General features: G+C 40.8%; 3 protein-coding genes across 4 annotated transcripts; 1 reads left to right on the top strand and 2 right to left on the bottom strand.

Annotated features, from left to right (window-relative positions):
* Window positions 1–956: 956 nt before the first annotated feature.
* samd4b (sterile alpha motif domain containing 4B) lies at window positions 957–12707 on the bottom strand. The gene is made up of 13 exons (XM_088301167.1): window positions 12436–12707; window positions 10066–10558; window positions 8481–8957; window positions 8153–8389; window positions 7961–8070; window positions 7343–7429; window positions 6908–7175; window positions 5553–5638; window positions 4376–4491; window positions 4060–4258; window positions 3817–3943; window positions 1944–2027; window positions 957–1830 (listed from the first exon to the last, which is right to left on the bottom strand). The coding sequence occupies exons 2-13, from the start codon at window positions 10259–10261 to the stop codon at window positions 1802–1804; spliced, it is 2016 nt and encodes a 671-aa protein (XP_088157293.1). The 5' UTR covers window positions 10262–10558; window positions 12436–12707; the 3' UTR covers window positions 957–1801.
* Window positions 12708–13632: 925 nt separating this feature from the next.
* Window positions 13633–16496, top strand: gmfg (glia maturation factor, gamma). Of its 2 annotated transcripts, XM_088301280.1 has the most exons (8): window positions 13633–13689; window positions 14330–14365; window positions 14762–14840; window positions 14924–14967; window positions 15058–15107; window positions 15309–15400; window positions 16177–16250; window positions 16340–16496. In XM_088301280.1, exons 2-8 carry the CDS (start codon window positions 14363–14365, stop codon window positions 16403–16405), a joined length of 408 nt encoding a protein of 135 aa, XP_088157406.1. In that variant the 5' UTR covers window positions 13633–13689; window positions 14330–14362; the 3' UTR covers window positions 16406–16496. The 2 variants fall into 2 exon arrangements, with proteins under 2 accessions (XP_088157406.1, XP_088157407.1); XM_088301281.1 differs by lacking the exon at window positions 13633–13689 and having other exon boundaries at window positions 14221–14365.
* Window positions 16497–17148: 652 nt separating this feature from the next.
* paf1 (PAF1 homolog, Paf1/RNA polymerase II complex component) lies at window positions 17149–21855 on the bottom strand. Its single transcript, XM_088301279.1, has 14 exons — window positions 21617–21855; window positions 21381–21413; window positions 21205–21297; window positions 21004–21125; window positions 20768–20834; window positions 20576–20677; window positions 20394–20499; window positions 19377–19445; window positions 19162–19265; window positions 18962–19078; window positions 18760–18888; window positions 18328–18433; window positions 18120–18213; window positions 17149–17837 (listed from the first exon to the last, which is right to left on the bottom strand). Exons 1-14 carry the CDS (start codon window positions 21661–21663, stop codon window positions 17383–17385), a joined length of 1644 nt encoding a protein of 547 aa, XP_088157405.1. The 5' UTR covers window positions 21664–21855; the 3' UTR covers window positions 17149–17382.
* Window positions 21856–22297: the final 442 nt, after the last annotated feature.

Here is a 22297-nt window from a genome sequence, read left to right as displayed (position 1 = left end):
CCATAGTTAAAACAACCGTCATCTCTTTTAAATTGTGGAAAACTTGAAATGATCACTTGTAAGTGATAATGTTTACAGATTAAATTTGAAACTTGTTCATTGACTTAACATTATTTCTTACGGAAAAACTTAAAATTAGGGATACCGGTATCTTGGAAGACAACTTTGGGGGTTCCACTGTATGACCATCATTTCTTAATTTTTTTTTTCCTTACCATGGGCGCTGCCGCAAAATAAAAACTCAAACAGTTATTATCCCTGCCTTACGAAACAACCGAACAAACAAAGTGAGCCAAAAGAGCGACCATATTCAAACGTACATGCACCTCAGCTCTGCCACATTCCAAGACAGACGCCGGGGTTAGAAGACCGCTTCTTTTGTTTATTTATTCATTATTATTATTGTTATTAAAATAATTCAACACTGATATCACGCGATAATGTCGGGGGCTTACTGAAACACAAGACACTAACGGAAAAATACGGACATCTTGGAGCACCATGGAAACGTATGAGTCATCAAATTGTCACGTGTGAGGGCAGAGGGTGCACTTCCGGGTGCCAAACTACATCCACGGGGTCAATTTTTTTAGGGGGGCCGATTGTCAAGAGGGAGAGTGAATTTAAGCATTCTCCATCAATTTTGCGTATGTACAGTACATGTCAATGTTACAGCAATTCTGTCCAGCGGGTCTTTGGTTTCCGACATTTTGAGGTTACGAACTAGTTTATCTGCCACATAAGAATCCGCCGCTAATCAGTTACCACCGGACTTAAAGTTTTTTCATTGAATTGTTTTATATTCACGGCCTAGAAGCGTTTTACTACAACAATTTACTGCTTTTAGCGCGGGATAGTGATAGATAGACCATGGCATGTTTGGATTTGCGTACAATTTTAGTGTCACGCCACCACAGTCATAAAACCGAGGCACCCCCCCCCCCCCCCCCCCCCCCCCCCCGGAGAGGAACTACGTTTCAAATCAGCTCTTGTGCAATAGTACAACCCTCGGTTGGCCCTTGCTGCTCTGCACAACGCGATAATTCATCATCATTGACGTTAGTAGGGAATTATAAAAAAAAAAAAAAAAAAAGATATAACGGAGATAAAGCGCAGCTGAGCGTTCTCAGGCTGCTTTTTAAAGTTAAACCATTCTGTCGCCAGGAATCCTTCCCAAGTGAGCCATGGACTGAACAACCCTTCTCTTTGGCTTTAGAGGGGAGGAGGACTCTTTTGGGTGTAACCTGCTGCTTAAGTCGCATATTCGTCCTCTCAGTTATCCGGAGAGGACAGTTAGGGGACTAGTCGCCGTTTAAACAAAGGGTAGGGAAATCTTTTCAGAAGCCTTCCGGGGTCTCAAAAGTGTCTTCTTAAGCCAATTTAGTCTAGTGCAGTTTGTATAAAAGTGCCTTACATCTGGCCAATCCACACGCGAGGTGGCGTATGTCTGCGGGGAATAAGGAAAAGGAGGAGAACTCAAAGGGCCGTTTTGAAGACGGCGACGATCCTTTTTCACTCTCTCTCACAATTGCGCCCTGTCACAGTCCTGCAAGTGACATGGGCGTCAACATTCCTCCCTGTCCTGCAATATAATAATTATCTGTATTTCATTTTTTTTTTGTGTAATAATAAACTTAGTTGTATATAATAAAGTACAAAAATATTAGAGAACATATACACAGTTTTTTGTCATTATGTAGTGACTGCTTTGCCTGGTTTGCTCGAGCGTACGTAATCTTTGTGCTGGGTGATGAGAAACTTGTTTTCTTTTTTTTTTTTTCATTTTTCTTTTGTCTTCTTTTTATATCGTCGACGTCCGGTCGGTTCCGTCTGTGGGAGGGATGAGAATGTGTCAAGACATTTTATGCTCACCACTGATTTTATTTTTTTGGGGGGAAGCGAGTCAGTGTTAGGCTTGCGCGAGAGCATGGAAGGACACTCACCCCCTAAGGCATGCTCCGTCATACTGAGGCACAGCGACTCCAGCGTAGGGTTGATCTCCAGGTCAGCACCTGGAACTTGGCAATCTAATAATGAAATAAAGGGGAACATAATTAAGTGTTAAATTCCTGTGGGATGATTGAATCCATTTTTTTTTATTTCTCTGTGGTTGTACGAAGGAGTTGCGTGGGCTGCAATGGGAAAAGGCATACCAAAAGAACAAAGTTGTAAAATTAAGTTAAGGAATTTGTGCTGTTAGGAGAGTAAAGTTGAAATATTAAGAAAATAAGGTAATATCAACTATGGGGAGGCTCGCTATCCGAATTTAAAGAGAACAAAGTTGTATTCCAAGGTACATCACATTTGACAAGAACGTGTAATTTTATTCGAAAAAAGTTCAAATTTTAGAAAAGAAAAATAAAGTGGCAATTCCACGATATTTGAAAAACCAAAAATGTTTCTAATAAAGTTTAAACATTACAAAAGTAAATTTTTCACGAGAATAGACATTTAAAAGTGTATGGATAATATTTTAGATCACAATTTACGAGTAACGTACCAGTTATCAATTTTAATAATTAATTTGTAGTGTTATAAGAATAAGGTTAAAATATTTCAAGAATAATAGCAATATTTTAGCACGATAAATTCATAAGAAAAAAAGTTTAATTGGACCAGAATGAAGTCGTAACATTACAATTATATACATACTGTACAGGTCATAAACTCATAAATTTACAAACCCTGGCAGAATATGTAAAATTCTTTCAACTGTGCTCAAATCATTAAGGTTGTACCGTACTTCCTGTTAATGAATGTTGCATCCAACTAGTATTGTTTTAGCAGTTAATAATGTAAAACAAAAAAGAAATCATTGGTGGTATTTTCGCAACGGAGCCCCGTCGCGCTCCCTCTGTGTCGCAGACACAATAATAAGACAAGGCGAGCAGCGTGTGGCCCTAAACAATCTGGCACATTCCGCAAGGCGCACACAAGCTCTCGTATACCAGATGCCGTGTGGCAGACTTTGCTTCTAATGGCCCTGTCATGTTCCAACAGAGTCAACGCTGACCTTTTTCGTGACACAGCCTCGCCTGTAAAAAACAAACATTTGAGGCTGCTTTCCGCCTATTCATTGAAATACAAAGTATACCTTGTTTATTTCCCAACAAAGAAAGACAGATGCTCCTACTGGCTGTTAGGAGCCAAAGCTTATATTTCCACAATTTTTGAGAGAAATGCATCTTTCGTGCAAAAAGGGGGATAAAGTTGTATATAAACATAGGATGTCATGAGAAGATATGCAGATCTCACAAAGGTGAGTGTGTAAAAACACGGATAATGTTATTCCTTAAAAAAATAAAAAAAAAAGTGACCGTGGGAAATTATTTACTCAACTGCAGAGGGCAACTGTGAGGGATCTATTATGGCAGTGTTCCCCAAACATTATTAAGTCAAGGAAAAGATTTTCAATAGAATAAAATCCCCCGCCTTGCCGCCAGACGAAAATGGCACAAAGAGTACATAACCTGCAATGTAAAAGCTGTGCATGAAAAAAATAATAAAGTAACCTGTAATCTAACATAGTTACTGTTAAAATCGAGTAATAAGTAAGTTACTCTTTCCGGGTAACTGTGGCAACACTGGCTTTATAAAGCAACAGATTGAGCAGATGACTCATTGTGTTCGTGTGTAAAAAATAGCGCCATGAATTGAGATTACAATTACTTGATTCAAGAGCGAAGAAGGTGGATTCTAAAGTGGTACTGGACAGTATTGAAGGACACTGGCAGGAAATTAATTCAAGCAAAGAGACTATTTGAGGAAATATATGACAGAATGATGGGGGCGGATGGGAGAGAGTTGATACAGTACCTTGCTGCTGGAACATGAGCATGGTTTGCGGGGAGGTGTGGACAGGAAGCGAGTGGGTCCGCTGCACAGAACTGCGACTTTGACTTGGCATGCTGTTACTTCCCCCGGGGTTGGCAAACCATAGGCTCTAAAAAAAAACAAAAAAACAGGAGAGGGTCACAGATGTCTCACGTCAGTCGCTTGTCATTCAGCTCAGTCGCCGAAGCTGCGATGATCAGAAAAGTAGGATGCCGCTGCACTGACTTGACGACCCTGGCCTGCCAGCGCGGGGTTGGTGAGCGTGTGTCGAGGAGAGACGCCGCCGATTCCGCTGGGACTCAGCAGGCCGATGCGCCCCGCCTGGAGTCCACGGGGGGTTATCTGGAACTGCCTCTGGCCCCGCCGGCCCACGCCTCCGCTCACAGAACCCGCTGTGGGGAGGGAGTTGGAACCGTAGGCCCAGCTGGAGCGGGGAACACACAAGGTGAAAGAAAGTAAACTCGGAGGACTCCATTTTTCCCTTATCTTAAAGTACTTCACATAAAAGGGTGGCTAGGATTCCAAAGTATGCTCATCTCACCCTTTCTGTCGGTACACGGGCATGTCCAGCATGGCTTTCCGAGGGACCAGGCGGAGCAGTTTGAGGACCTGCTGCTTCCAGGAAACCAAACGTTTCTTGTGGGTTTCTGTGAAAGCCTTAAAAGAATGAAGAAAAACGCCAAATTTCAAATCCTTTTAAATTCAGTTTGGCTGTGGTTAAGTACAAGGTGATGGAAATCCCCCAATTAATCAACTTGACAAAAAGAGCACAGCAACAAAACAGGAAGTAGTTGCAATTAGCTATGCTAAGTCACGATGGTCATTCTACCCAGTCAACTAAGGTTCTTGTTCGGGTTCTCAATAATAGCACTTCTTATTTGCTTTTAAAGTTTAATTTCATTTGGAATACATTGTAATAGTTTCATACACTGGATTCCATTGACAGAAAATAGTGTCCAGATCACTCAATGCGTCTGTTTTTACATTCCTTCTCAAAATCTGTTAGTTCTACAATTGGCCGCAATTCGCCACAGGGCCGTTTACTGGAACCATCAACAGGGACTGGTCACGTGTTTGCGGCTTGCGCTACTCTCGTGTCATCAATAAAAAGACTTAGAGCAGACTAAAAGACGTGCCAGTGTGGCGGCCATGTAAGCAGGAGCGACTTTACCATCAAAGAATCTACCTTTCCGTGTCTATGTCTCTTTTTTACTCAGTAATGCAAACAGATGCACGCCATTATCCTCTCTCATGTGCCAACAAGGTCAGTTGGGATAAACTTTCACATTTTTCAAACAGTTTGACGGTTTTAGTTTTTTCATTTTTTTAGACAAAAATAAATGGTAGGTTAATTGACCATTCTAAATTCTCCCTAGGTGTGATTTTTGTTTGTCTATGTGTGCCCTGCAATTGGCTGGCAACCAGTTCAGGGAATACCCCACTGAGTGCCCAAGGACAGCTGGGATAGGCTCCAGCACGCCTGTGACACTCATGAGAATAAGCGTTTTGGATAATAGATGGCTTGATTATTCACAATTATTAAATCCTCCACCAAATATTTGTAGGTTATAAAAAAAAAAAAAAAAAAAAAAAGTACTACTTGAATGGAACGGCCAATTGGTTCTAACTGACTGACGGGCCCATCTGCAGTTGAGTCACAACCACATTTCTAATCCTGGACGCCATTTGCTGAAAATATATCAGGTACATACACTCACCTCGTGTATTAGACACTTCTCAATGAGCTGCAGGTAGCAGCTGATATTCTCCTCATCTGGCCTGGACACAAGCAGCTGAGTGCACACTGAAACAAAAGACATGAGCCTGTTCATGTGGAATGAGCAGAGAATGCGGACAAGGACAATTAATAACTTATTTGAATATACATTACAACTGCAGGAAGCACTTTAGTGTATTTGCACTCAGTTACGTCAACGACAATATCCACATCAAGACACGAGTTCTTGCATTAAATGAATGTTCCAAAAATATATTGATTTGAAGTTACAAAGGAGATCAGCGCCAGGGGAGGTCAGAACACGATACGCAGAATTTCACAACGGGAAATTAAAGTGTTAAATTGACAAGATGACCTAAAAGAGAAATGTGACGAGCAAGAGTCAGTCACATGTTACACCGCGATGATCAGGACAGTAGCCTAATCAGCATCGTCTTAATGTAGGAGGGCTCAAATGGAGTTGCCATGGCGACAATTTTTTTTTTTTTTACTTCCTTTCTCTCAGTTGATATGAGGCCACACAACCGATGAATAATAGAACGCAACCGGTAGTACGCCATGATCATTGGTGTCTATTTCTCTGTGTGTGACTTTCTATTTATTCACTTCTGATGCATAAATGTATTTTTTTTTTTTAACAAAATGTATGACTTATAAGGTAAGAAGCTGTCAAAGGTTCAGATAAGAGTCTTCGATCACCATAACAGGCATGTTCTTGGAATGTGGTAGAAGGGCCGGAATAGCTGGAGCAATCCCATGTTTGGCTGCCATCTATCTGCTTCGTATAGCCAAAGGAGACAAACATTGCCAATGACTTTATCGGAATCAATGACTTGAGCATGTGTAACAAATGCAATGCACTCACTTTGTCACTTGAGAGAATACTCAAAATCGTTTGTGATGAAATTTTGCTTATACGACTGCTGAAGAATACGTACTGTATTGCAGGGCTTTTTCAGTTTCACCACTCTGAAGAGGAATAAGGAATTTCAAACAGACTTCCTATTTTTAGACTCAAATTTGAACCGGCCAGAAAGGAATCAAGCATATAATTCAACCGCTAAAATCGTTCAAGCATGCGAAATAAATAACTGTCATTTGACATCTTAATAAAAAATAAAAAAAAATCTGTGCAAAATATCACATTTAACAATTCACAGATAACAATAAGAATGATATTTTAGCATTAAAAATACTATTTTGGTTTGGTCAAAGAGCTTCTCCATACTGGTGTAATAACCATAAGAGAGGCAGCTGTGGCATGAACCTTGCATCAGAAGCTGTTCGAATAAATTTGCAAAGCACACATCAAGTAAACAAACAGGTTTCTCTTACCCTTCCCCATCACTCGGGTGAACTGTCCGGCAATATCACCGTCCGAGATGGGCGGCGCCGAGGAGTCTCCATCGCAGGTGGGCGTGCTCTGGGAATGGAATCCCTCTTGGGCCGCGTCTTTATCCGTCACTGACTTTGTCGCTTCTGGGGGAGCACTTGCCGGCTCCTGTGGGGTCTGCGTCAGCGTGCTGTAGGCCTTGATGGGCGTGATGATGATCTGCTGCAGCTCCTGCAGAGCGTTGCGCAGGTTTCCGCCTTCCAAAATGTCCTGCAAACACGTAAGCACTTTAGGAAGTAACCAAAACCCAATCAGCCAAAGGGCTGAAGAAGAATTTCCTGACCTAGCAGATGCGAGTCACATGAGGACTAATTACAACAAACTCATTGGTCCCAGACAATAAACTCGTAAAAAAAAAAACATGTTGTTTATATTACCTTTTCCAAAGACTTGAGGACACTCTGCCGTTCACGCAGTTTTTGGATGCTCAAGGCAATTTTATGCCGCGCTCCCTTGGTGACATTCTAAAGACGAAGGCGATAACAAGACGTGTGTTAAGCAGACGTGACATTTCTTGCTTCAGCTATCAATAATGTTACTACACAACCAAACACAATCACCATCTGTTTCATTGAAGCCAAGGGGCAGGGACAACAATTGTGTTGTCGCCACATGTGACCAGCGGGGTACATAGTTTAATTTCACGCCTCATTGAAAGGTGATGTATTATCGTCATCGGGTTTAAGAACACAAGTCTTTACCATTGATGAGACAGGAGGAATACATTTATCAGTTTTATAGTTTGCCTTTACTCGGGCCACGAGTCAGCTGGGGCTTAGCTCATGATTCATTTTCCTTTCTAAAAGTAAGAAACCTGACGGTTAGGAGCACCATCTAAATTATGACAATGTTTGATGCCGTCATATGGCGTTTTTTTTTTTTTAGCAAAAAAGACCTGGATGTAAGTCAAAAATGAACATCGCCATGTTCAAATTCAAATATTGAGATTTCATTGGAATCTAAATCAGGTCTTTGTGCATCGACGTTTTACAAACCTGAGATTCCAGATGATGCTCCGTGAGAATCATCATCTCCTCGTAGGTCATTTGGGAGAAAAGTGATGCATATTTGTGAAGACGGAGACTTTTCAACCAGGCGGGAACGTCTGCAACAAAACATCACGGGACAAACCGAGAGGTCAACTTAGATCACTGCAGCGTTGCACACGATTGAGAGAGTCGTCTGACCTTTCATGCCACTGCCGTCCTCCTGGAAGGTGTTGCGTGCTGAGCCCTGCTCTTCTGTCTGCTCGCTCCCCGAGGAGGCCACGCTGCTCTGCGGGGAGAGCGGCGCATGGTCCGTTGGGAGAAAATTCTGCCGGCTTCCCGTGTCATCCTGACTGAGCCACTCGGAGCCACACGCTTGCGTGCTGGAGGGGATGACGGACTTCTTCATGGGGCTGGGCTGCATCTGCCCGCCCAGTCCTGGGAATTGGGAAACGTTTGTAAAAAAGAAATAAAAATACAACGTGGTCTGTGTGATTTGCAGTTTTGACAATGCGAGCTAAAAATAAACCTGTGCTATTGCTGCTGACAGGAGAGGACAATCCGCCTGGAAAAGCTATGTGTCCGTTCTGGCCTGCAGGAGACGTGCTGGATGAGGGGGACTTGTCGTGCCAGGCGTGGGTGGGCTCCAGGGCTTCGGCCGAGCTGGGCCACTCGTCCGAGCCCTGACGCGGGTGGTACGGGCTGGGGGGCGCCCGTGTGGACGGCGTGTAGCCGCCGGATAGGTGCTCCTCCAGGTGGTTGAGCCACATAGCCAGGGACGTGCGGTCCTCCAGCGTGGTGGCGGGGTGGATGAGCGCGTAGGACAGTAGCTGTCTGCTCTCCTCCACAAACAAGCTACTCTCAATGGTGTGACTCAACACCTTCTGCAGCAGCTTCATGTACTCACATTTGGCCTCGCTGTTGCGTGGCTGCAGCAAAGGCAGATGGGACAAGAGCAAGGACACCACTTTCTCCTTGGGCTCCTGGTGCCACTGGTTGACTATGGCTGAGGAGAAAGGACATTTAATCAGCGCTGCTGCTTTATTATGTTCAAACAACAATTTGGATATACAGGGGAACCTCCAAAGTTGCCTCGGTACCTAAGTTCAGTGCCTTTTCTTTGGCTTTTAGTGAGCACTTTCTCCAAATGTTGGATGGCCTGTATCGTTATTACATATTTTATCTGGTGACGGTTTGCCTGGCAATTGACAGAATCCACCAAGTAGTGACCACATATTGATTTACTATTTAGTTATATTTACTATTTATTAGAGGTGCAATGATTAATCCACTCAATTATAAAATTATTCAATAAATATTTGGGATAATTGATTAATCGTTTAGTGGCCTGGGGACATTTAAAATTGTCCAAATCCTCAGAATTTCACTCTCTCACCAGTAAATATTTTCAGAAAGCAGACCAATGTTTGTTGTTAGAGCAAAATAAGACATTTGCAAACATCTGCTTTTAATTTACAAAATAATTATCACTATTTTTTGCCAAATCTCTGACATATTAGAGACACAACAAGGACCTAAATCCTAATTGATTTGTTTGTGTCTTTTCGGCACTGTCAATGTGACTTAACCTATTTCTAATAAAGGGAGGGAAATTATCAAACTCTTCTTGAATCAGATTTATCGATTAGTCAACAAAACAATCAACACATTATGTGATTAATAAAAAATTTTTTTTAGCTGCAGCCCTACTATCCTACTATTTATATTGATTTGCAGGTATTACTTTGGTATACTTGTGAGTGGCCATCTTCATGTTCTTGACATTATCGTTGACATACAGCTGTGAAATTTAAGCGAGTTGCACTTTTGCTTCTTTAAGTGTGAAATGATTCCAAATTTTGGACATTCTGACTTTTACGCACTCTCTTCTCTTTGCTCTGGCTTTTTGCAATGTGAGTCTACTGTGGCCATGTGGAAAAAGAATCGTTACAGCCAATAACCTGCAAAATCTTACAGTGCATAGACTACAATGACAAAATGTGCAATGTACTGAATTGAAAATCCAATCGTAGGTCGACCAGCAACCCAGAAGAGACTGTTACCCACCTCAGAGGTTCCACTGTATACCAATACGGAAATACAAGTTCATCTACCTGCATTGTTGGCCTCCGCTTCCAGGATATGAATCTCTGTGCAGTCTGCCAACCAGTGTTCAAGGCATATGTGTAAAAAGCGAGCCTGCGTGCGGGACACCCTCTTGAGGAGGGACAACAGTGCCACCGTCTGTTCGCATTCGTTCCAGCCCTTGAACCAGTCCGTGAGGATACCTACCTGGTCTCTGAACATCATGGCGTGGCTCCTTTTTTTTTTTAGATGAGGAGATGGGGAATGTGTGGACGGAGTAGGGGGGAGAAGGAGGGCAACGGGGTGGGGAAAGCACACGTTTCAGGGACAGACAGGGTCAGTCTTTTCCCCAGACGCCAACTCAGAGACCCCTCACATGGTTCAGGTGCAGCAAAACATAACGGGAAATCTTGACAGGTCGCTGTGTGTCCTGTTTGGGGGATTCCTTTTAAAGTGTTCCTGACAGGAAGAGTCCAAATAGATTGTAGAGTCACTCTTGCATGCTCAGGCTCACATTGGTCACTTTAGAAAGCAGAAGAACACAGAAAGGAATGCTGTTAGCATTTGAATTGAGATGAACATTTTTCAATTTTTGATCAAGTCCTTGGCAGTGTCACTGGTGCCAGCACTTTTTAAAATCTTAAATCATTGTCTTGATAATACAGCTCATGTAGTCAAAGTGGGTTCATCATGAATCTGTCTGATAACACGGGTTTCATGGAAATCAACAAATTGTTCACATTGTACACACATGCCTACGGAAATACAGTTTGAATGTTTTGAGAAGGCAAATAACAAGAATGTATCACAGGCCATTTTGAACCAGATTAGCACAAAAGTGGGGCTAGACAATTAATAAAATCCACATAAACATCTGCCGGCTCAATATAACATGAAAAATTGAAGCGATACAGCCACAGATTTGTTTACGAACTTGTGTTTACGCCACATTTGGTAAGATTTTGTGTAGTTGTTAAAGTGAACGCTTTAAAGGCTGCAAGTCAAAGTCATTGGTAAGTAACAGGTCTAAAAGAAGTAGATAAACAAACAGTCTTTCATATGAATTTGTGGTTCATTTGCCTTTAATTTAGCATAAGCCTTAAGGCGCTATCTCAATGAGCGGCAAATGCTTGTAAATTTTTGCCGGCATAGCAAAAGTTTGTTACTCGGCAGGGTTCATTAAAGGTTGCAAAGACGTTGGCAAGTTTTATTTAGGCCTGCTCAATTATGAAAAAATATATATATTATTTGAGTAATAATTTAAATCACGATTATTCAAACGATTATATGCTTTGGGAACAAAAAAATGTGTGAATGGAAACAATATTAAGACAAACAAAATTTATTTTATCCCCCAAAAAATTAAAAAGGCACATTTGTATAAATTCCAGGAAAGAAAATACACACACACACAACACACACTGTATGTAATAATCGTTTTTCACCATTATGCCAATTTGTAATCGTTTAGTATTAGAATTGTATCCGAATTAAATTTAAATTAAATGCACAGCCCTAGTTTTATCTGTCGCAGTTATTCTTGTCTCCAATAAATTTTGAAAACTTCTTGCGAACATCTTTGTAATGAACCCAGCACAGTTGCAGACTGATTTCTTTTTTTTTAACGGGGAGCAGACTGACCTCTAACCTGAAGATTTCAGGGGTGCAAACAGAACATTTAGTGGCGAGCACAGTAAATCAACTTGTTTAAAAGTTCAAATTTCCGCTCATATTTACTATATTACTGAAAAAAATGGGTTGAAGTGTATAACAGGAGTTTGCTACCAACACTTTTGCTTTCTCTGCTTTGCTCCTGTCAAGGTCTTTGGCCCTTGTGTTTGTAAACGCTTTTAGGTGCTGTGTCTTTAGCTGTGTGAAGCACATTCATTTGTCTTGTGTATAAAACGTGCTTTATGAATATTTAGATAACGCTCTATCATTGTATTACATAGTATACAGCCCTCTGAATCCATTTGGGTTCACACATAAACTACAGTACAGTGCATTACAGTAAATACAACTGGGTGACCGGCAAGAGTAAATGTAGCATGTCAAAAACTCGCACTACACACTCCAAATGTTAGCACCAGTAACATTAGGACCTGTAGAACCGATATCAACACACGCCGAGTGGCTTTTGCTCAGCATAATTTTCATGACAATAGTCACCGGAGAGTAAAACGAGACTTCCAAACGACATCGACAGCTGGAATGAGCTAGCCAGCGCTAGCAAAGTCGGCCTTGCTAGTGATGAGGAGGGGTTTGTATTGTTTTTCGTTGACGCTGTTTCTGCACCCTCAAAACACTTCAACGACAACGTGGCCACGTTAAATAGTTTCACCGTGACGACCTCGGTGTTATTACACGAACATACACTGGGGAGACACAAAGTTGTTTACCTTTATGGCTTTGTCGGCGCTTTTAGCGAGCTGAGGCTAACGCGCTAATACATAGCTTAGCGCTAGCCTCGTAGCTTAGCAAGTTTTGCTAGCAATAATGTTGCCTTCACAACGAGAGGTGTACATTCCGATCCTCCGTCGTGGTGGTGTCCATGAGATATTCTGGCCGTGGATCCGACAAAGTCAAAGAATGTATGTACAAACAAATGTGTTTATCACAATACAGGACTGGACGCCTGGTGAGAAATGTACTTCGATTTTTTTGGGGGGAGTTGTCGTTTGACGTGAGTGAGCGTCATGCGTCTGACGTCATACGTCTGGACAGTACGTAATGTCAAACCAAAAGAAAAGTGATAATTAAAAAGTTTTTCTAAATCAGTTCAGTGAAAATTAGTCTAAAGACTGAAGAGAGAGAAAAACGAAAAACAAACGGAACACCTCACAGGAAAAAAAATGACTTTTGAAGAGTGGAATATGAATAATTTGGATTCATTCAATACAAAACAATTAATGGAATTAATATGTACCAGGACTTCCACAGAACACTTTAAATGAAAATAATGAATTGTTATTTTGTTAATATATACACCAGGAATGGGCAACTGTCAGCTGCATATCACCGTGACCTTTGATTAACCCACAAAAAAAGCTTGTGGAAAAAAATGTTTTGGATTTTTTTTTATTTATTTATCTTACAAACGCAAATAATTCTTCACAAAACATGTAACACATTCAAAATACCTTAACCACGAAAAATATTGAGCGGGGAAAAATCAAATCTGCGACCTTTAATTGGGCTCACCTTAGAGACTATTTATCATAGGTTTCTGAAATTGATGTCAATGATCTACAACGCCTTGAGACACAATGCCACCCACGAGTTTAATGGGGGAAAAAACAAAAAAAGGTTTTTGACTCTTAAATCTAAATTGGATAATAATTTGGAACATGGATATCGCACTAACCATTTACTTCCAACTTCGGACGTTGCCAGCAAGGGGCGCGCTGGGTTTATATTGTATAATGAAACATAGTTTAAATTGGCAATTAATTCACTGCCAGCCAAATTAAAAAATATATATTTTTGGACATCTATAGCCGTCATTGGCAGTGAATGAGTTAAAGATGATTAGAAGAGAAGAAGAAGATGGGCGTCAGTCATAGGGACAGGTTCATACCTGTACATTAAGTACGGAACATTTTATACAGCTGAATTGTTCCTTCGCTCTGCGTGCTTTGCTGCCTTGTTAACAGGTAAGCAGTTTGTAACATAAATCCATTTATCTAGCGTTTGGTTGAAAATGCATATTTGTCAATGTCATAGTTCCAATTTTAATGTTGAATTTGGATTGTTTCAAAAATGCAAACATTGGCAAGGGATGTTAATGCAAATTTTGACACGCGGTGCATTGCATTTTTTCTGCATTTTAAACCATTGTGTGAGGGATTGAAGCTGTTTTAGAAAAAAAACCATTTGTGTTTCTTTGCTGCAGAACCTCGTGTAACGTTTAAATACTGCTGTGAAAATCCCAAAGTTCTCTTCTTAGAGCTTCTGTAGTTCAATCTCAAAGTGTTCTCCAAACCCAAGTTAACGTTTTCTTTTGTTCACCAGAACACTTTGATGAACCCCAAAATTTGACTTTAAGTGGTGTTCTCGTTTAACCTTTTCCTCTATGGAGCTCAGAAATGTTCTTTTTACGAAATTAAGGGCACACACCCTAGCAGTCAACAGGTTTTTCCTGCTAGAGACAGTAATGTATTTATTGCGCGTGCGTGTGACTGTGGTTGGAGTGTGTTTTTGGATAGATGTGTGAGTGTGTGGAGCTTTAGAATAACACAAATTTTTAATATCAATCCTTTTGTTCTTTCTTTTTTTAAAAACTCTCTGTCACAGTCGGGAAGCCCGAGGAAAAAGATCAGCAGGAAAATGGTCAGTAAAACTGATGCAATTTCACTACAATGTTGTTACGTGTTGGATCATTCTTTTCTAATTTCTTGAGTTTTTCCTCCAAATTTGAGCCAAGGCATCGTACTGAACAAAAATGACACCAAAAGTGAAGCACTTCGCAAATTGACTTCCTCAGTTTCCAATCTGGGCCTGTGTACGTGTACACAACGCTAATATAATGGCAATTAGCTGTGATTGTTCTGCTGTATGACAGTAGGTGGATGCACAAGTTGCGTGTAACTCCTGCCATCAAATTGTTCGTCCTGTCACGGTCATAGATAGAAGAACAAAAATATTCAGGCACGTCATTAAAAACAAAAATTGAGGACCTGTCACTGTGAATCACTGGCCTTTACTGTACTGTGTATACCGCTACAGGCAATGCTGGGAATAATTATAGATGATGCCCTCAAGGAGAAACTGAAGACTCTTAGGGACCCCAAGCACGCCCTGATTCGTGAGTGCATCTTCAAAACAGATGTGTATGCTGTCAGTGTCATGGCTTTTTGATGCAGCAATGTATAATGATGTCTCCCCTAGTGAAACTGGACCGCACCGTTTTGATTTTGGATCAAGAACACAAGGTAAGTGCCATTTTTTGAGGTGTGGTGGTGTATAATTTTTGGATATGAATGCCATTTTCTCTGTTTTGTCAATCAATATTTCTCTTTCAGAACATCTCACTGGATGATTTAAGAAGCAAACTTCCAGGGAATGAACCCAGATATCCTAAATGAATAATAAACGTCATCACAAGTGTCAATTAAACATGATAATTTAAACAATGCAATGAAAATGAGGATTTTAGAAGGAGGAAATACATTCTCGTGACACCTCAAATTTGTCACACACTCAAGTGTCACAAAATTCACTGATTGATTTATTTTTTTAACAGCATGTTAACTTTTCCTTGACTGCCACGCAAGATCATTGCCTATCCTTACGATTTCATCCAACCGGATGGGATGGTCCCCTACAGGGTGGTGATATTCGTAAGCCCTGACCCGACCACTACCGGTGAGCATTCAATATGTCACATCAGTCCCGCATCATTTTAAAAGTTGAATTTGAACTGCTATCATGTGCTTTAAGGGCACGGTGCTAGCGATTCTGTTCAGCTCAAGAGCATTTTTTCGCACCATATTTTGGTCAATATATTTAAAGGAATTATCCAACCACGATAGCCCAGTTTTCACTAAAAAAAAGGTCAGTTTATAAATTTTTTGATCAGGAAACAGACTATTGTGCAGAACGCTTTTATATTTTCACAGGTTGAAGTGGACAAGAATAGTGACGTGCATTTGCATTTTAGTGGCGATCGGTCGTCCTTTTAGAAAACAAAACTGACAAAGCAGGCAAAATTACGTTTGCCTCCCTGATGTGACGTAGACAGCTGAGAGCTCAATTTAAAAAGAATGAATAATCATAACTGGTCGTTACAAATTGAACAGCTGAACTTGAAATGGTTGCAGGTGTGCCGCGACTCACATTTCACATGAGTTTGAAAGTGACTTGTTCAGATCACACCCACATTCCGAGAAATGAGGGTGTGGACACTTGTGCAACTGCGATCTAACTTGTTTACGTTTAATTCCTCCTCAATAAAATATTTTTTAATTGAGTAGTACATTACAGTAAAATACTATTGTTCATTCACATGAATATCAAGCATTATTGCCGTATATTATCGAACGTACGTAATAAATCAGCACCACCTGCTCTAGCTCATTACGTAAAGTGAACATGGTTCACTGAATGTCACAAAATATATTTTATGTGCATTGAATCCAAAGGGTGCAACCCAAGGGACCTAATGGTGTGCGGGTCCATTCTGGATTCAGTGCGGAAAGAGATGCAAGCCATGAAGGTAAGGTTGTCCTCTCATATGTTAAATTGACTTCTGTGTGTCTGGGGAGCTAAAAAAAATGACGTTCTTTCATTTTGTGTTGCACTCAGTCTTTCAATATCGACAACAAGAACAACTTGACGGAGCAGTGGCTGAAAAACCAACTGGCCGAATGAGTTTGCAAATCCATTAAAATGGTGACGAATTCTGTCATTTCTTTCTTTTGATGGCATGTCACTCACTGGCTAATAAATGGATGGACCTAAATGACGTGTTCCATTTTGCATTTTGTACGGAACTTCAATTCCCAATATGGCAAAAAAAACTAATAAAAAGTCAATACTAACAAAAAGATCACACCTTGACAAAATAATAGTTTGATATTAAACATTGACAGACATGAGTTTGCAAGGGATAAATTAGAATCTTTTAAGGGGGGAGCAGTTGTGTAGTTCCATTCACAAAGTGAGATTCAGATTAAAGGAAATTCATTTGAAGAAAGCCACCTAATTTAACGCAAAAAAAAACCTTTTGTATTTAATACATGTATTCCAACTTCTTGAGATGGTAAATGGTTAATTTTTTTAGCTGTAAACTAATCTTCAATTGATTAAGTATTTGGCTCTTTGTGTGATAAAACTACATACAATTATGTTCTGTATTTTATCAATTAGCTTAAGTTAGTATAAACCTACTTGTGTACAAATTTAGTTAGTATTGTAGGAACGGCACTCTATCGTTAACTGAGGACCCATTCTACTTAAAGCTGCCCTCTGCAGAATTTTGAGTTACTGCCGAAGAATGAAATCGTACACTCCTTTCTTCGCATGCATGATGCACGTTCTGACAAGATCTGTTGTCACATGCCAGCAAAACAAAACACATTTGACTCCTATGATGGATGCAAAAACAAGTGGAATTCTTAAGAATGAGCCTGACATTTAATGTTTTGAAAGTCATTACATAAAAGTGTAACTTTTTAAAAAAAAAAACTAGATTATGACTTTTTGTGTAACCCGTGCTTCAAAAACAAAAGAAAGAAAAATGATATCAGGATAGCAACAGGGTGTACAAACTCCACCTGTAGATGATGAAAAGTGGAGATGACTCCAGTCCAAAAGTACGAGCAGGCTTGTGTATAATAATGGCGCAATCATTCAGAGTCACTGGCGTCGCTGGATTCCGACGCCCTTTCGCTGGCGCTGCCGCTCTGCGCCTGAGCCTCAGAGTGGTCACTGCTGCCCTCGCTGTGAGCCGGAGAAGCGCTGCGACTCCTGCTGCCTCCTCCTCTTCCCCCTCTTCCTTCATCATCATCGTCGCTGGCCTCGTCGCCGCTGCTCCTCTTGGGCTCGTTGTCGCTGTCGTCGCCGTCGTCGTCGCTCCCGAAGATTTCCTCCTCGTCGCGCATCTCGCGGGCGCGGTCCTCACCGCTCTCGCTGCCGCTGGACCGCCTCCTCTTGTTCTTGCTGCTAATCTTGGCTCTGTCTCGTTCTTCATTGTCATCATCATTTTCATCTCGCGCCCGCCTCTCAGGCTCTTCGTCATCCTTGTCTGAATCGCTGGCAGAGTTCTCTACCTCGCTGCCGCTGCCTCTCTCTTTGTCATCGCCTGGAGGAAAAAAGACCAAAAAATAAATAAATAAATAAAACATTCATTACATTGCTGGATATGGAAAAACGGTTCCCCCATATGTGAATGCATTTGGAGGAAGGGGGAGGGTGCACTGAATTGACCACAAAAATTGGTCGGCAAAATTCCCAAAACATTTGTTAGTGACAGCCCAACATGCATGATTGCACATATTCATGTTTGCATAAGGAAAAAAAATTCAAGGTTTGATCACACTTCTGTGAAGGCACCACTATATATAGAGAAAAAAGGATGACTGACCAGAATCCTTGTCCATGTCCATGTCAATGTCAATGTCCAGGTCTTCCTCTTCATCCTCGGGCTCGTGATTCTCCAGCTGAGCTTTTCGGGCTTCCTGATAATCAAACAGCCAAGGAGTAATCAGCCGTAAAAAAAATAAAATAAAACAACAACAAAAAAGCAACCTAAAGCGGATGTGGATGGCAAACGGATGCAGATGGAGACCGACCTGAGCTTCCAACTCCTTCTCGTTCATGTCTCTGTGCTTACACACCAGCACGGCGTTGGTGGTGGACTGGGCGCCCGCCTTAGCTCGCCTCTTGCTCAGACGCACCCTGCGCGACAGGAGCCACATTGCACCGACAACACCAGTTTGTGAATGATGACAAAACTACTAATATTAGCAATAAGAATATCTAATAAAATGGAAGATTTTAAAAATAAAATGTGAATCAATGTAATTACCATGAATAATACATTTTAAAATGATCAATGGTCCTGTTATGGTCTGGGTTAAATTCATTCCGATAGAAACAAAAGTTTCCTGGTATCTATTTTTTTCTTTGAATATTAAAAATATTGAATTGCGTGATGTGATGATTAAACATTTGCACATGTCACATTGACCCATGTACAACGGACACAACAGAGGAATGTGTACCTTGTTTCCAGCTCATTGTAGTAAACCCCGTCTCCATCTCTGAAAATGAAGAAGTAGTTCTCTTCATAGCCTTTGCTGGCTTTGTTCTTCACGTTCCAGTTGTACTCCCTGGCGATCTTGTAGTCGTAGCTGAAAAGACAAAGAACTCGCTGGGTGACCCAAGTGTACCTAATGAAGTGACTTTGTCCCGTCCTTTTCTTACAGGTCATCGGGCATGTAGTCCAGCCCCTCGTCACAGTCCCTTTTACGCTTCCGAAGGGTGTCCTCGTTGGGCAGGAAGTAGGCCACGAACTGGTTTCCTTCCTCATCCATCATGCCTCTGCGTGCATGGAAGGTGTTCATTACTAAAGCGTCCACACCTAATAATTTAATATAAACATGGCGTGTCTTATTTGATGCTACCTGATCATAGCTTGGGACATCATTTCCACGCCAGCCGGTCCTGACATGTCTTTTGGAGCGGGATCGGAGTCGAAGATGACCTGAGCGCACGGGTTGATCCACATCTGACGAGGTACAGGGAAAACATTGGAAATCGGGAATTCACTAATAGTTGCTACTTTTTTTGGGGGGTGACAGTTGATTTCAATGGAGCAGGTAAAAAAAAGTTAGCTCACCTTGAAATCTGGGAAGGCAGGCAAAACCTCCACAGGAGTAACTCTGGGTTTGCTGTAGTGCTGCGCAATCTGAACGCAAACGACATTTTTAGATATGTGTTGAGTGACTACTAGCCATCAATCTATCCCACCCAACACGCAGAACGTAGCATTTATAGCACTACAGCTTTTCAAGGTCATTCAATACACCTTTAAATAAAATACACATTTGAACACCTTATATACTGAAAGAGCAAGAACAATTGATAACAAAAATAGAGTAGTGTGCCAATCATTTTTTGTGATTATAGCTAACAAACAAATTTATTATTTCACAGTATACATCAACAACAATGGTCAACAGCACATGTTAAATCAGATGTAGCTATATACGTACCTAAATGTATTTTCCACTCAGATTTAAAAATTATTTTCCTAGCACATTAGGTTTTGAGATTTTATTTTTTGTTGTAAGTTTGAGCTATAAAAGCTTATGCAAAACAGATTTTACCATGGGTTGTAATTTATATCTGCGTTTCAGAATAAAATGCCACTTGTTGTTGAATTTAACTCTTAATTAAAAAAACTATTACTATATAATTATTGTTAGTATAGTATTATTATAAATAAGATTATAAGATACAGATTTAGAATCAGAAGTTTGTAAAAACCTGTTGAGCAGTGTAATCAGCCAAAAGATGCAGATTAGAAAATGACCTGAGATCCTTTGCTTTCTGTAGGCGTAAAAAGTTTACCGTGCATAGTGCATTTAATAATTTTAAAAAAAACTAGGCAGTGCTAAAATAGTTCCTGTTTTTTTTTTTATTTTGGTTCTTTCAAATTTACACCATGTCAAACAAAATTGTATCCCGCCACTTAGTGGTCAACGTTGTAATTGCGCTAATTTTAAAGTGAACAAAAAACTGCGAAATAGCAGGACAGCAAAACTGGAACCCACAAAGGAGGGCTTACTGCGACCCACTGCTCAATATTTTTATGGTTGAGCTTGCAGTGGCGTGAAACTGACTCTACTCTCACCGGTTTCTGTGCATCCTCAAAGGTCTTCTCGATGGCGGAGATTTGACTGTCTCTGTCCTTGTAGATTTCTTCTTCTGTGAACTGCTGTTTGACTGACACGCCGATCCTAAGCACAAACGCGTTAGCAAGGTTTTCCTCTCTCTTTCGCGCGCACACAAATTCCCACTTGATCATCAACTCACTTGACTTCCACTTTCTCGTTGGAGACACCATATCTGTTGAACTCTGTGGAAATATATTCAGTTTTTCTCATCCATGGCACCACCTTGGCATGCTGCTGGGATCTTGAAGGGAGAAAGACCCAAAAAGAAAAAGGGTAAACACCTCCGAAGCCATCTCCAGCAATCTTGGCGAGCTCAGCTTTGGCGCTTTACCTCTTGGAGCTAGACGGAGCTTGGATGTCCTCTTCTAACAGTTTTTCATCAGCTGGATCCAAGAGTACTTAAAAAAAATGGAAAATAAAATAAAACACTCTTTCAAGTCCTGGAATAAAAGTCAGGAAAAAAGTGTGCTGCCTCTAATGGTTCGCAAAAGCATCACAATGTACAGTTCAGTTATGATTATCTTGTAACAACTTCCTTTGTAATGGCCCGTAAACAGCCAGACTTACTGTTGGGGTCTATGCGGTACGTGTCCGGGTTGATGAGATCGATGGTGACGCCGAGGTCCGGTTCGGTTAGGAGCTCGTGCTTGTGTTGCTTCTCCAGAGATGTGGCTTTGTACTGTACAAATCTGTTATCACGGCAACAAGAAAACTACTCAGTGTGTTTGTGTCCATAGAGGCAATGGTAGAAAGAGATATTTACAGTACCTGTGCTGATCAAATGGGTATGTGATGAATTTGGGGTCAAATGGGATGTCTGGCAGGCTGTTGCAGTATTTCACCCGACAGACCACACCCGACCTGCCATGGCCACAAAATGGCTGTCATTTACAAGTTATTCTCACCTCCATTCCAACTCAATAAAATGTATAGGGTTGACTTGCCTCTCTGGGACAGTTCTGTGTGATGATGGCCGACTAAAAGAAGGGGGACAAAGAGATATACTTAACCATTCTAAATGAGATACTTCAACAGTGACTAATCATCACCATCAGTGTCAACAATGGTGCCCAATGAACGAGTTTTTATTATCATTCTTATATACAATCGGGGGAAAAACACGTCAAATTGACAAATTCCCGATAATGAGTGACAAGCTAGCTAGCCGTATTGCATTTACCTGTGCCCGTCCTCGCGCTGTGTTTGCGTCTGGATCGTCGGCGCCATTATAGCACAAAACGGCTACCCAAGTGTCCTCTTTAAATAATATTCACGTCAAATAAGTACGACGAGAGGATACCACCGAATTAAGAGAAGGGAACAAGAAACTAGCAACATTTCCCCTCCATTTGCTGAGTGAAATGTTTAATACCGGAAGCACTTTACTGACCCGTTCTTCGAATATAGTCGCTGTTTTTGTGAGCGCCCCCTGTTGTCCGTAGACGTGCAACACAAGGCTTGAGTTAACGGGGGTTAAAAATGTATTTATCTGTATAAAAATGAATTCAGCATAATAATATAAGATATTAGTATAACAAAAAACAAATGCATTACATTTAACATACACGTATTTATTTGATCACAGTGGTAAATTAAGAATAATTACATTATAAAGACAGTTAAAAGAGAGTTCATTACCACAGTATTTTATTAAAATTAACGATTTTACATCTACATTTGAACTATTTTTGTGGTTGTTTGTATTAAATATAAAACGTGATTCTCAACTCTAACTATACAGCACTTTACGGTCACAGCGATAACCAAGTACTGTACACAATGATCTATGATTTAGACAGTGTATATACAATATGAGCAATACAATTAATTGCACGTCAATCACATACAGAAATTAATTTTG

The sequence above is a fragment of the Idiotropiscis lumnitzeri genome, chromosome 7 (genome assembly GCF_059441095.1).
Source record: "Idiotropiscis lumnitzeri isolate Australia: NSW breed Sydney's pygmy pipehorse chromosome 7, RoL_Ilum_1.0, whole genome shotgun sequence".
Lineage (NCBI taxonomy): Eukaryota > Metazoa > Chordata > Actinopteri > Syngnathiformes > Syngnathidae > Idiotropiscis > Idiotropiscis lumnitzeri.
The sequence above is the reverse complement of the archived record's forward strand: the minus strand, read 5'-3'. Positions and strand labels throughout refer to the sequence as shown.

Bases quoted from the DNA above. Each gene is read 5' to 3' on its own strand.
- samd4b (XM_088301167.1), bottom strand. From the start codon at position 10,261: ATGATGTTCAGAGACCAGGTAGGTATCCTCACGGACTGGTTCAAGGGC. The intron at 8,958-10,065 runs GTAGATGAACTT...CTTTCTCCTCAG, and splicing joins AGCGGAGGCCAACAATGCAG to CCATAGTCAACCAGTGGCAC. The intron at 5,639-6,907 runs GTAAGAGAAACC...CTTTTGTTTCAG, and splicing joins CACCCGAGTGATGGGGAAGG to TGTGCACTCAGCTGCTTGTG.
- gmfg (XM_088301280.1), top strand. The intron at 14,841-14,923 runs GTGAGTGCATCT...TGTCTCCCCTAG, and splicing joins CCCCAAGCACGCCCTGATTC to TGAAACTGGACCGCACCGTT. The intron at 16,251-16,339 runs GTAAGGTTGTCC...TGTTGCACTCAG, and splicing joins AAGAGATGCAAGCCATGAAG to TCTTTCAATATCGACAACAA.
- paf1 (XM_088301279.1), bottom strand. From the start codon at position 21,663: ATGGCGCCGACGATCCAGACGCAAACACAGCGCGAGGACGGGCACAG. The intron at 20,500-20,575 runs GTGAGTTGATGA...GTTTGTGCTTAG, and splicing joins AACGAGAAAGTGGAAGTCAA to GATCGGCGTGTCAGTCAAAC. The intron at 17,838-18,119 runs GTCAGTCATCCT...TTTTTCCTCCAG, and splicing joins GGACATGGACAAGGATTCTG to GCGATGACAAAGAGAGAGGC.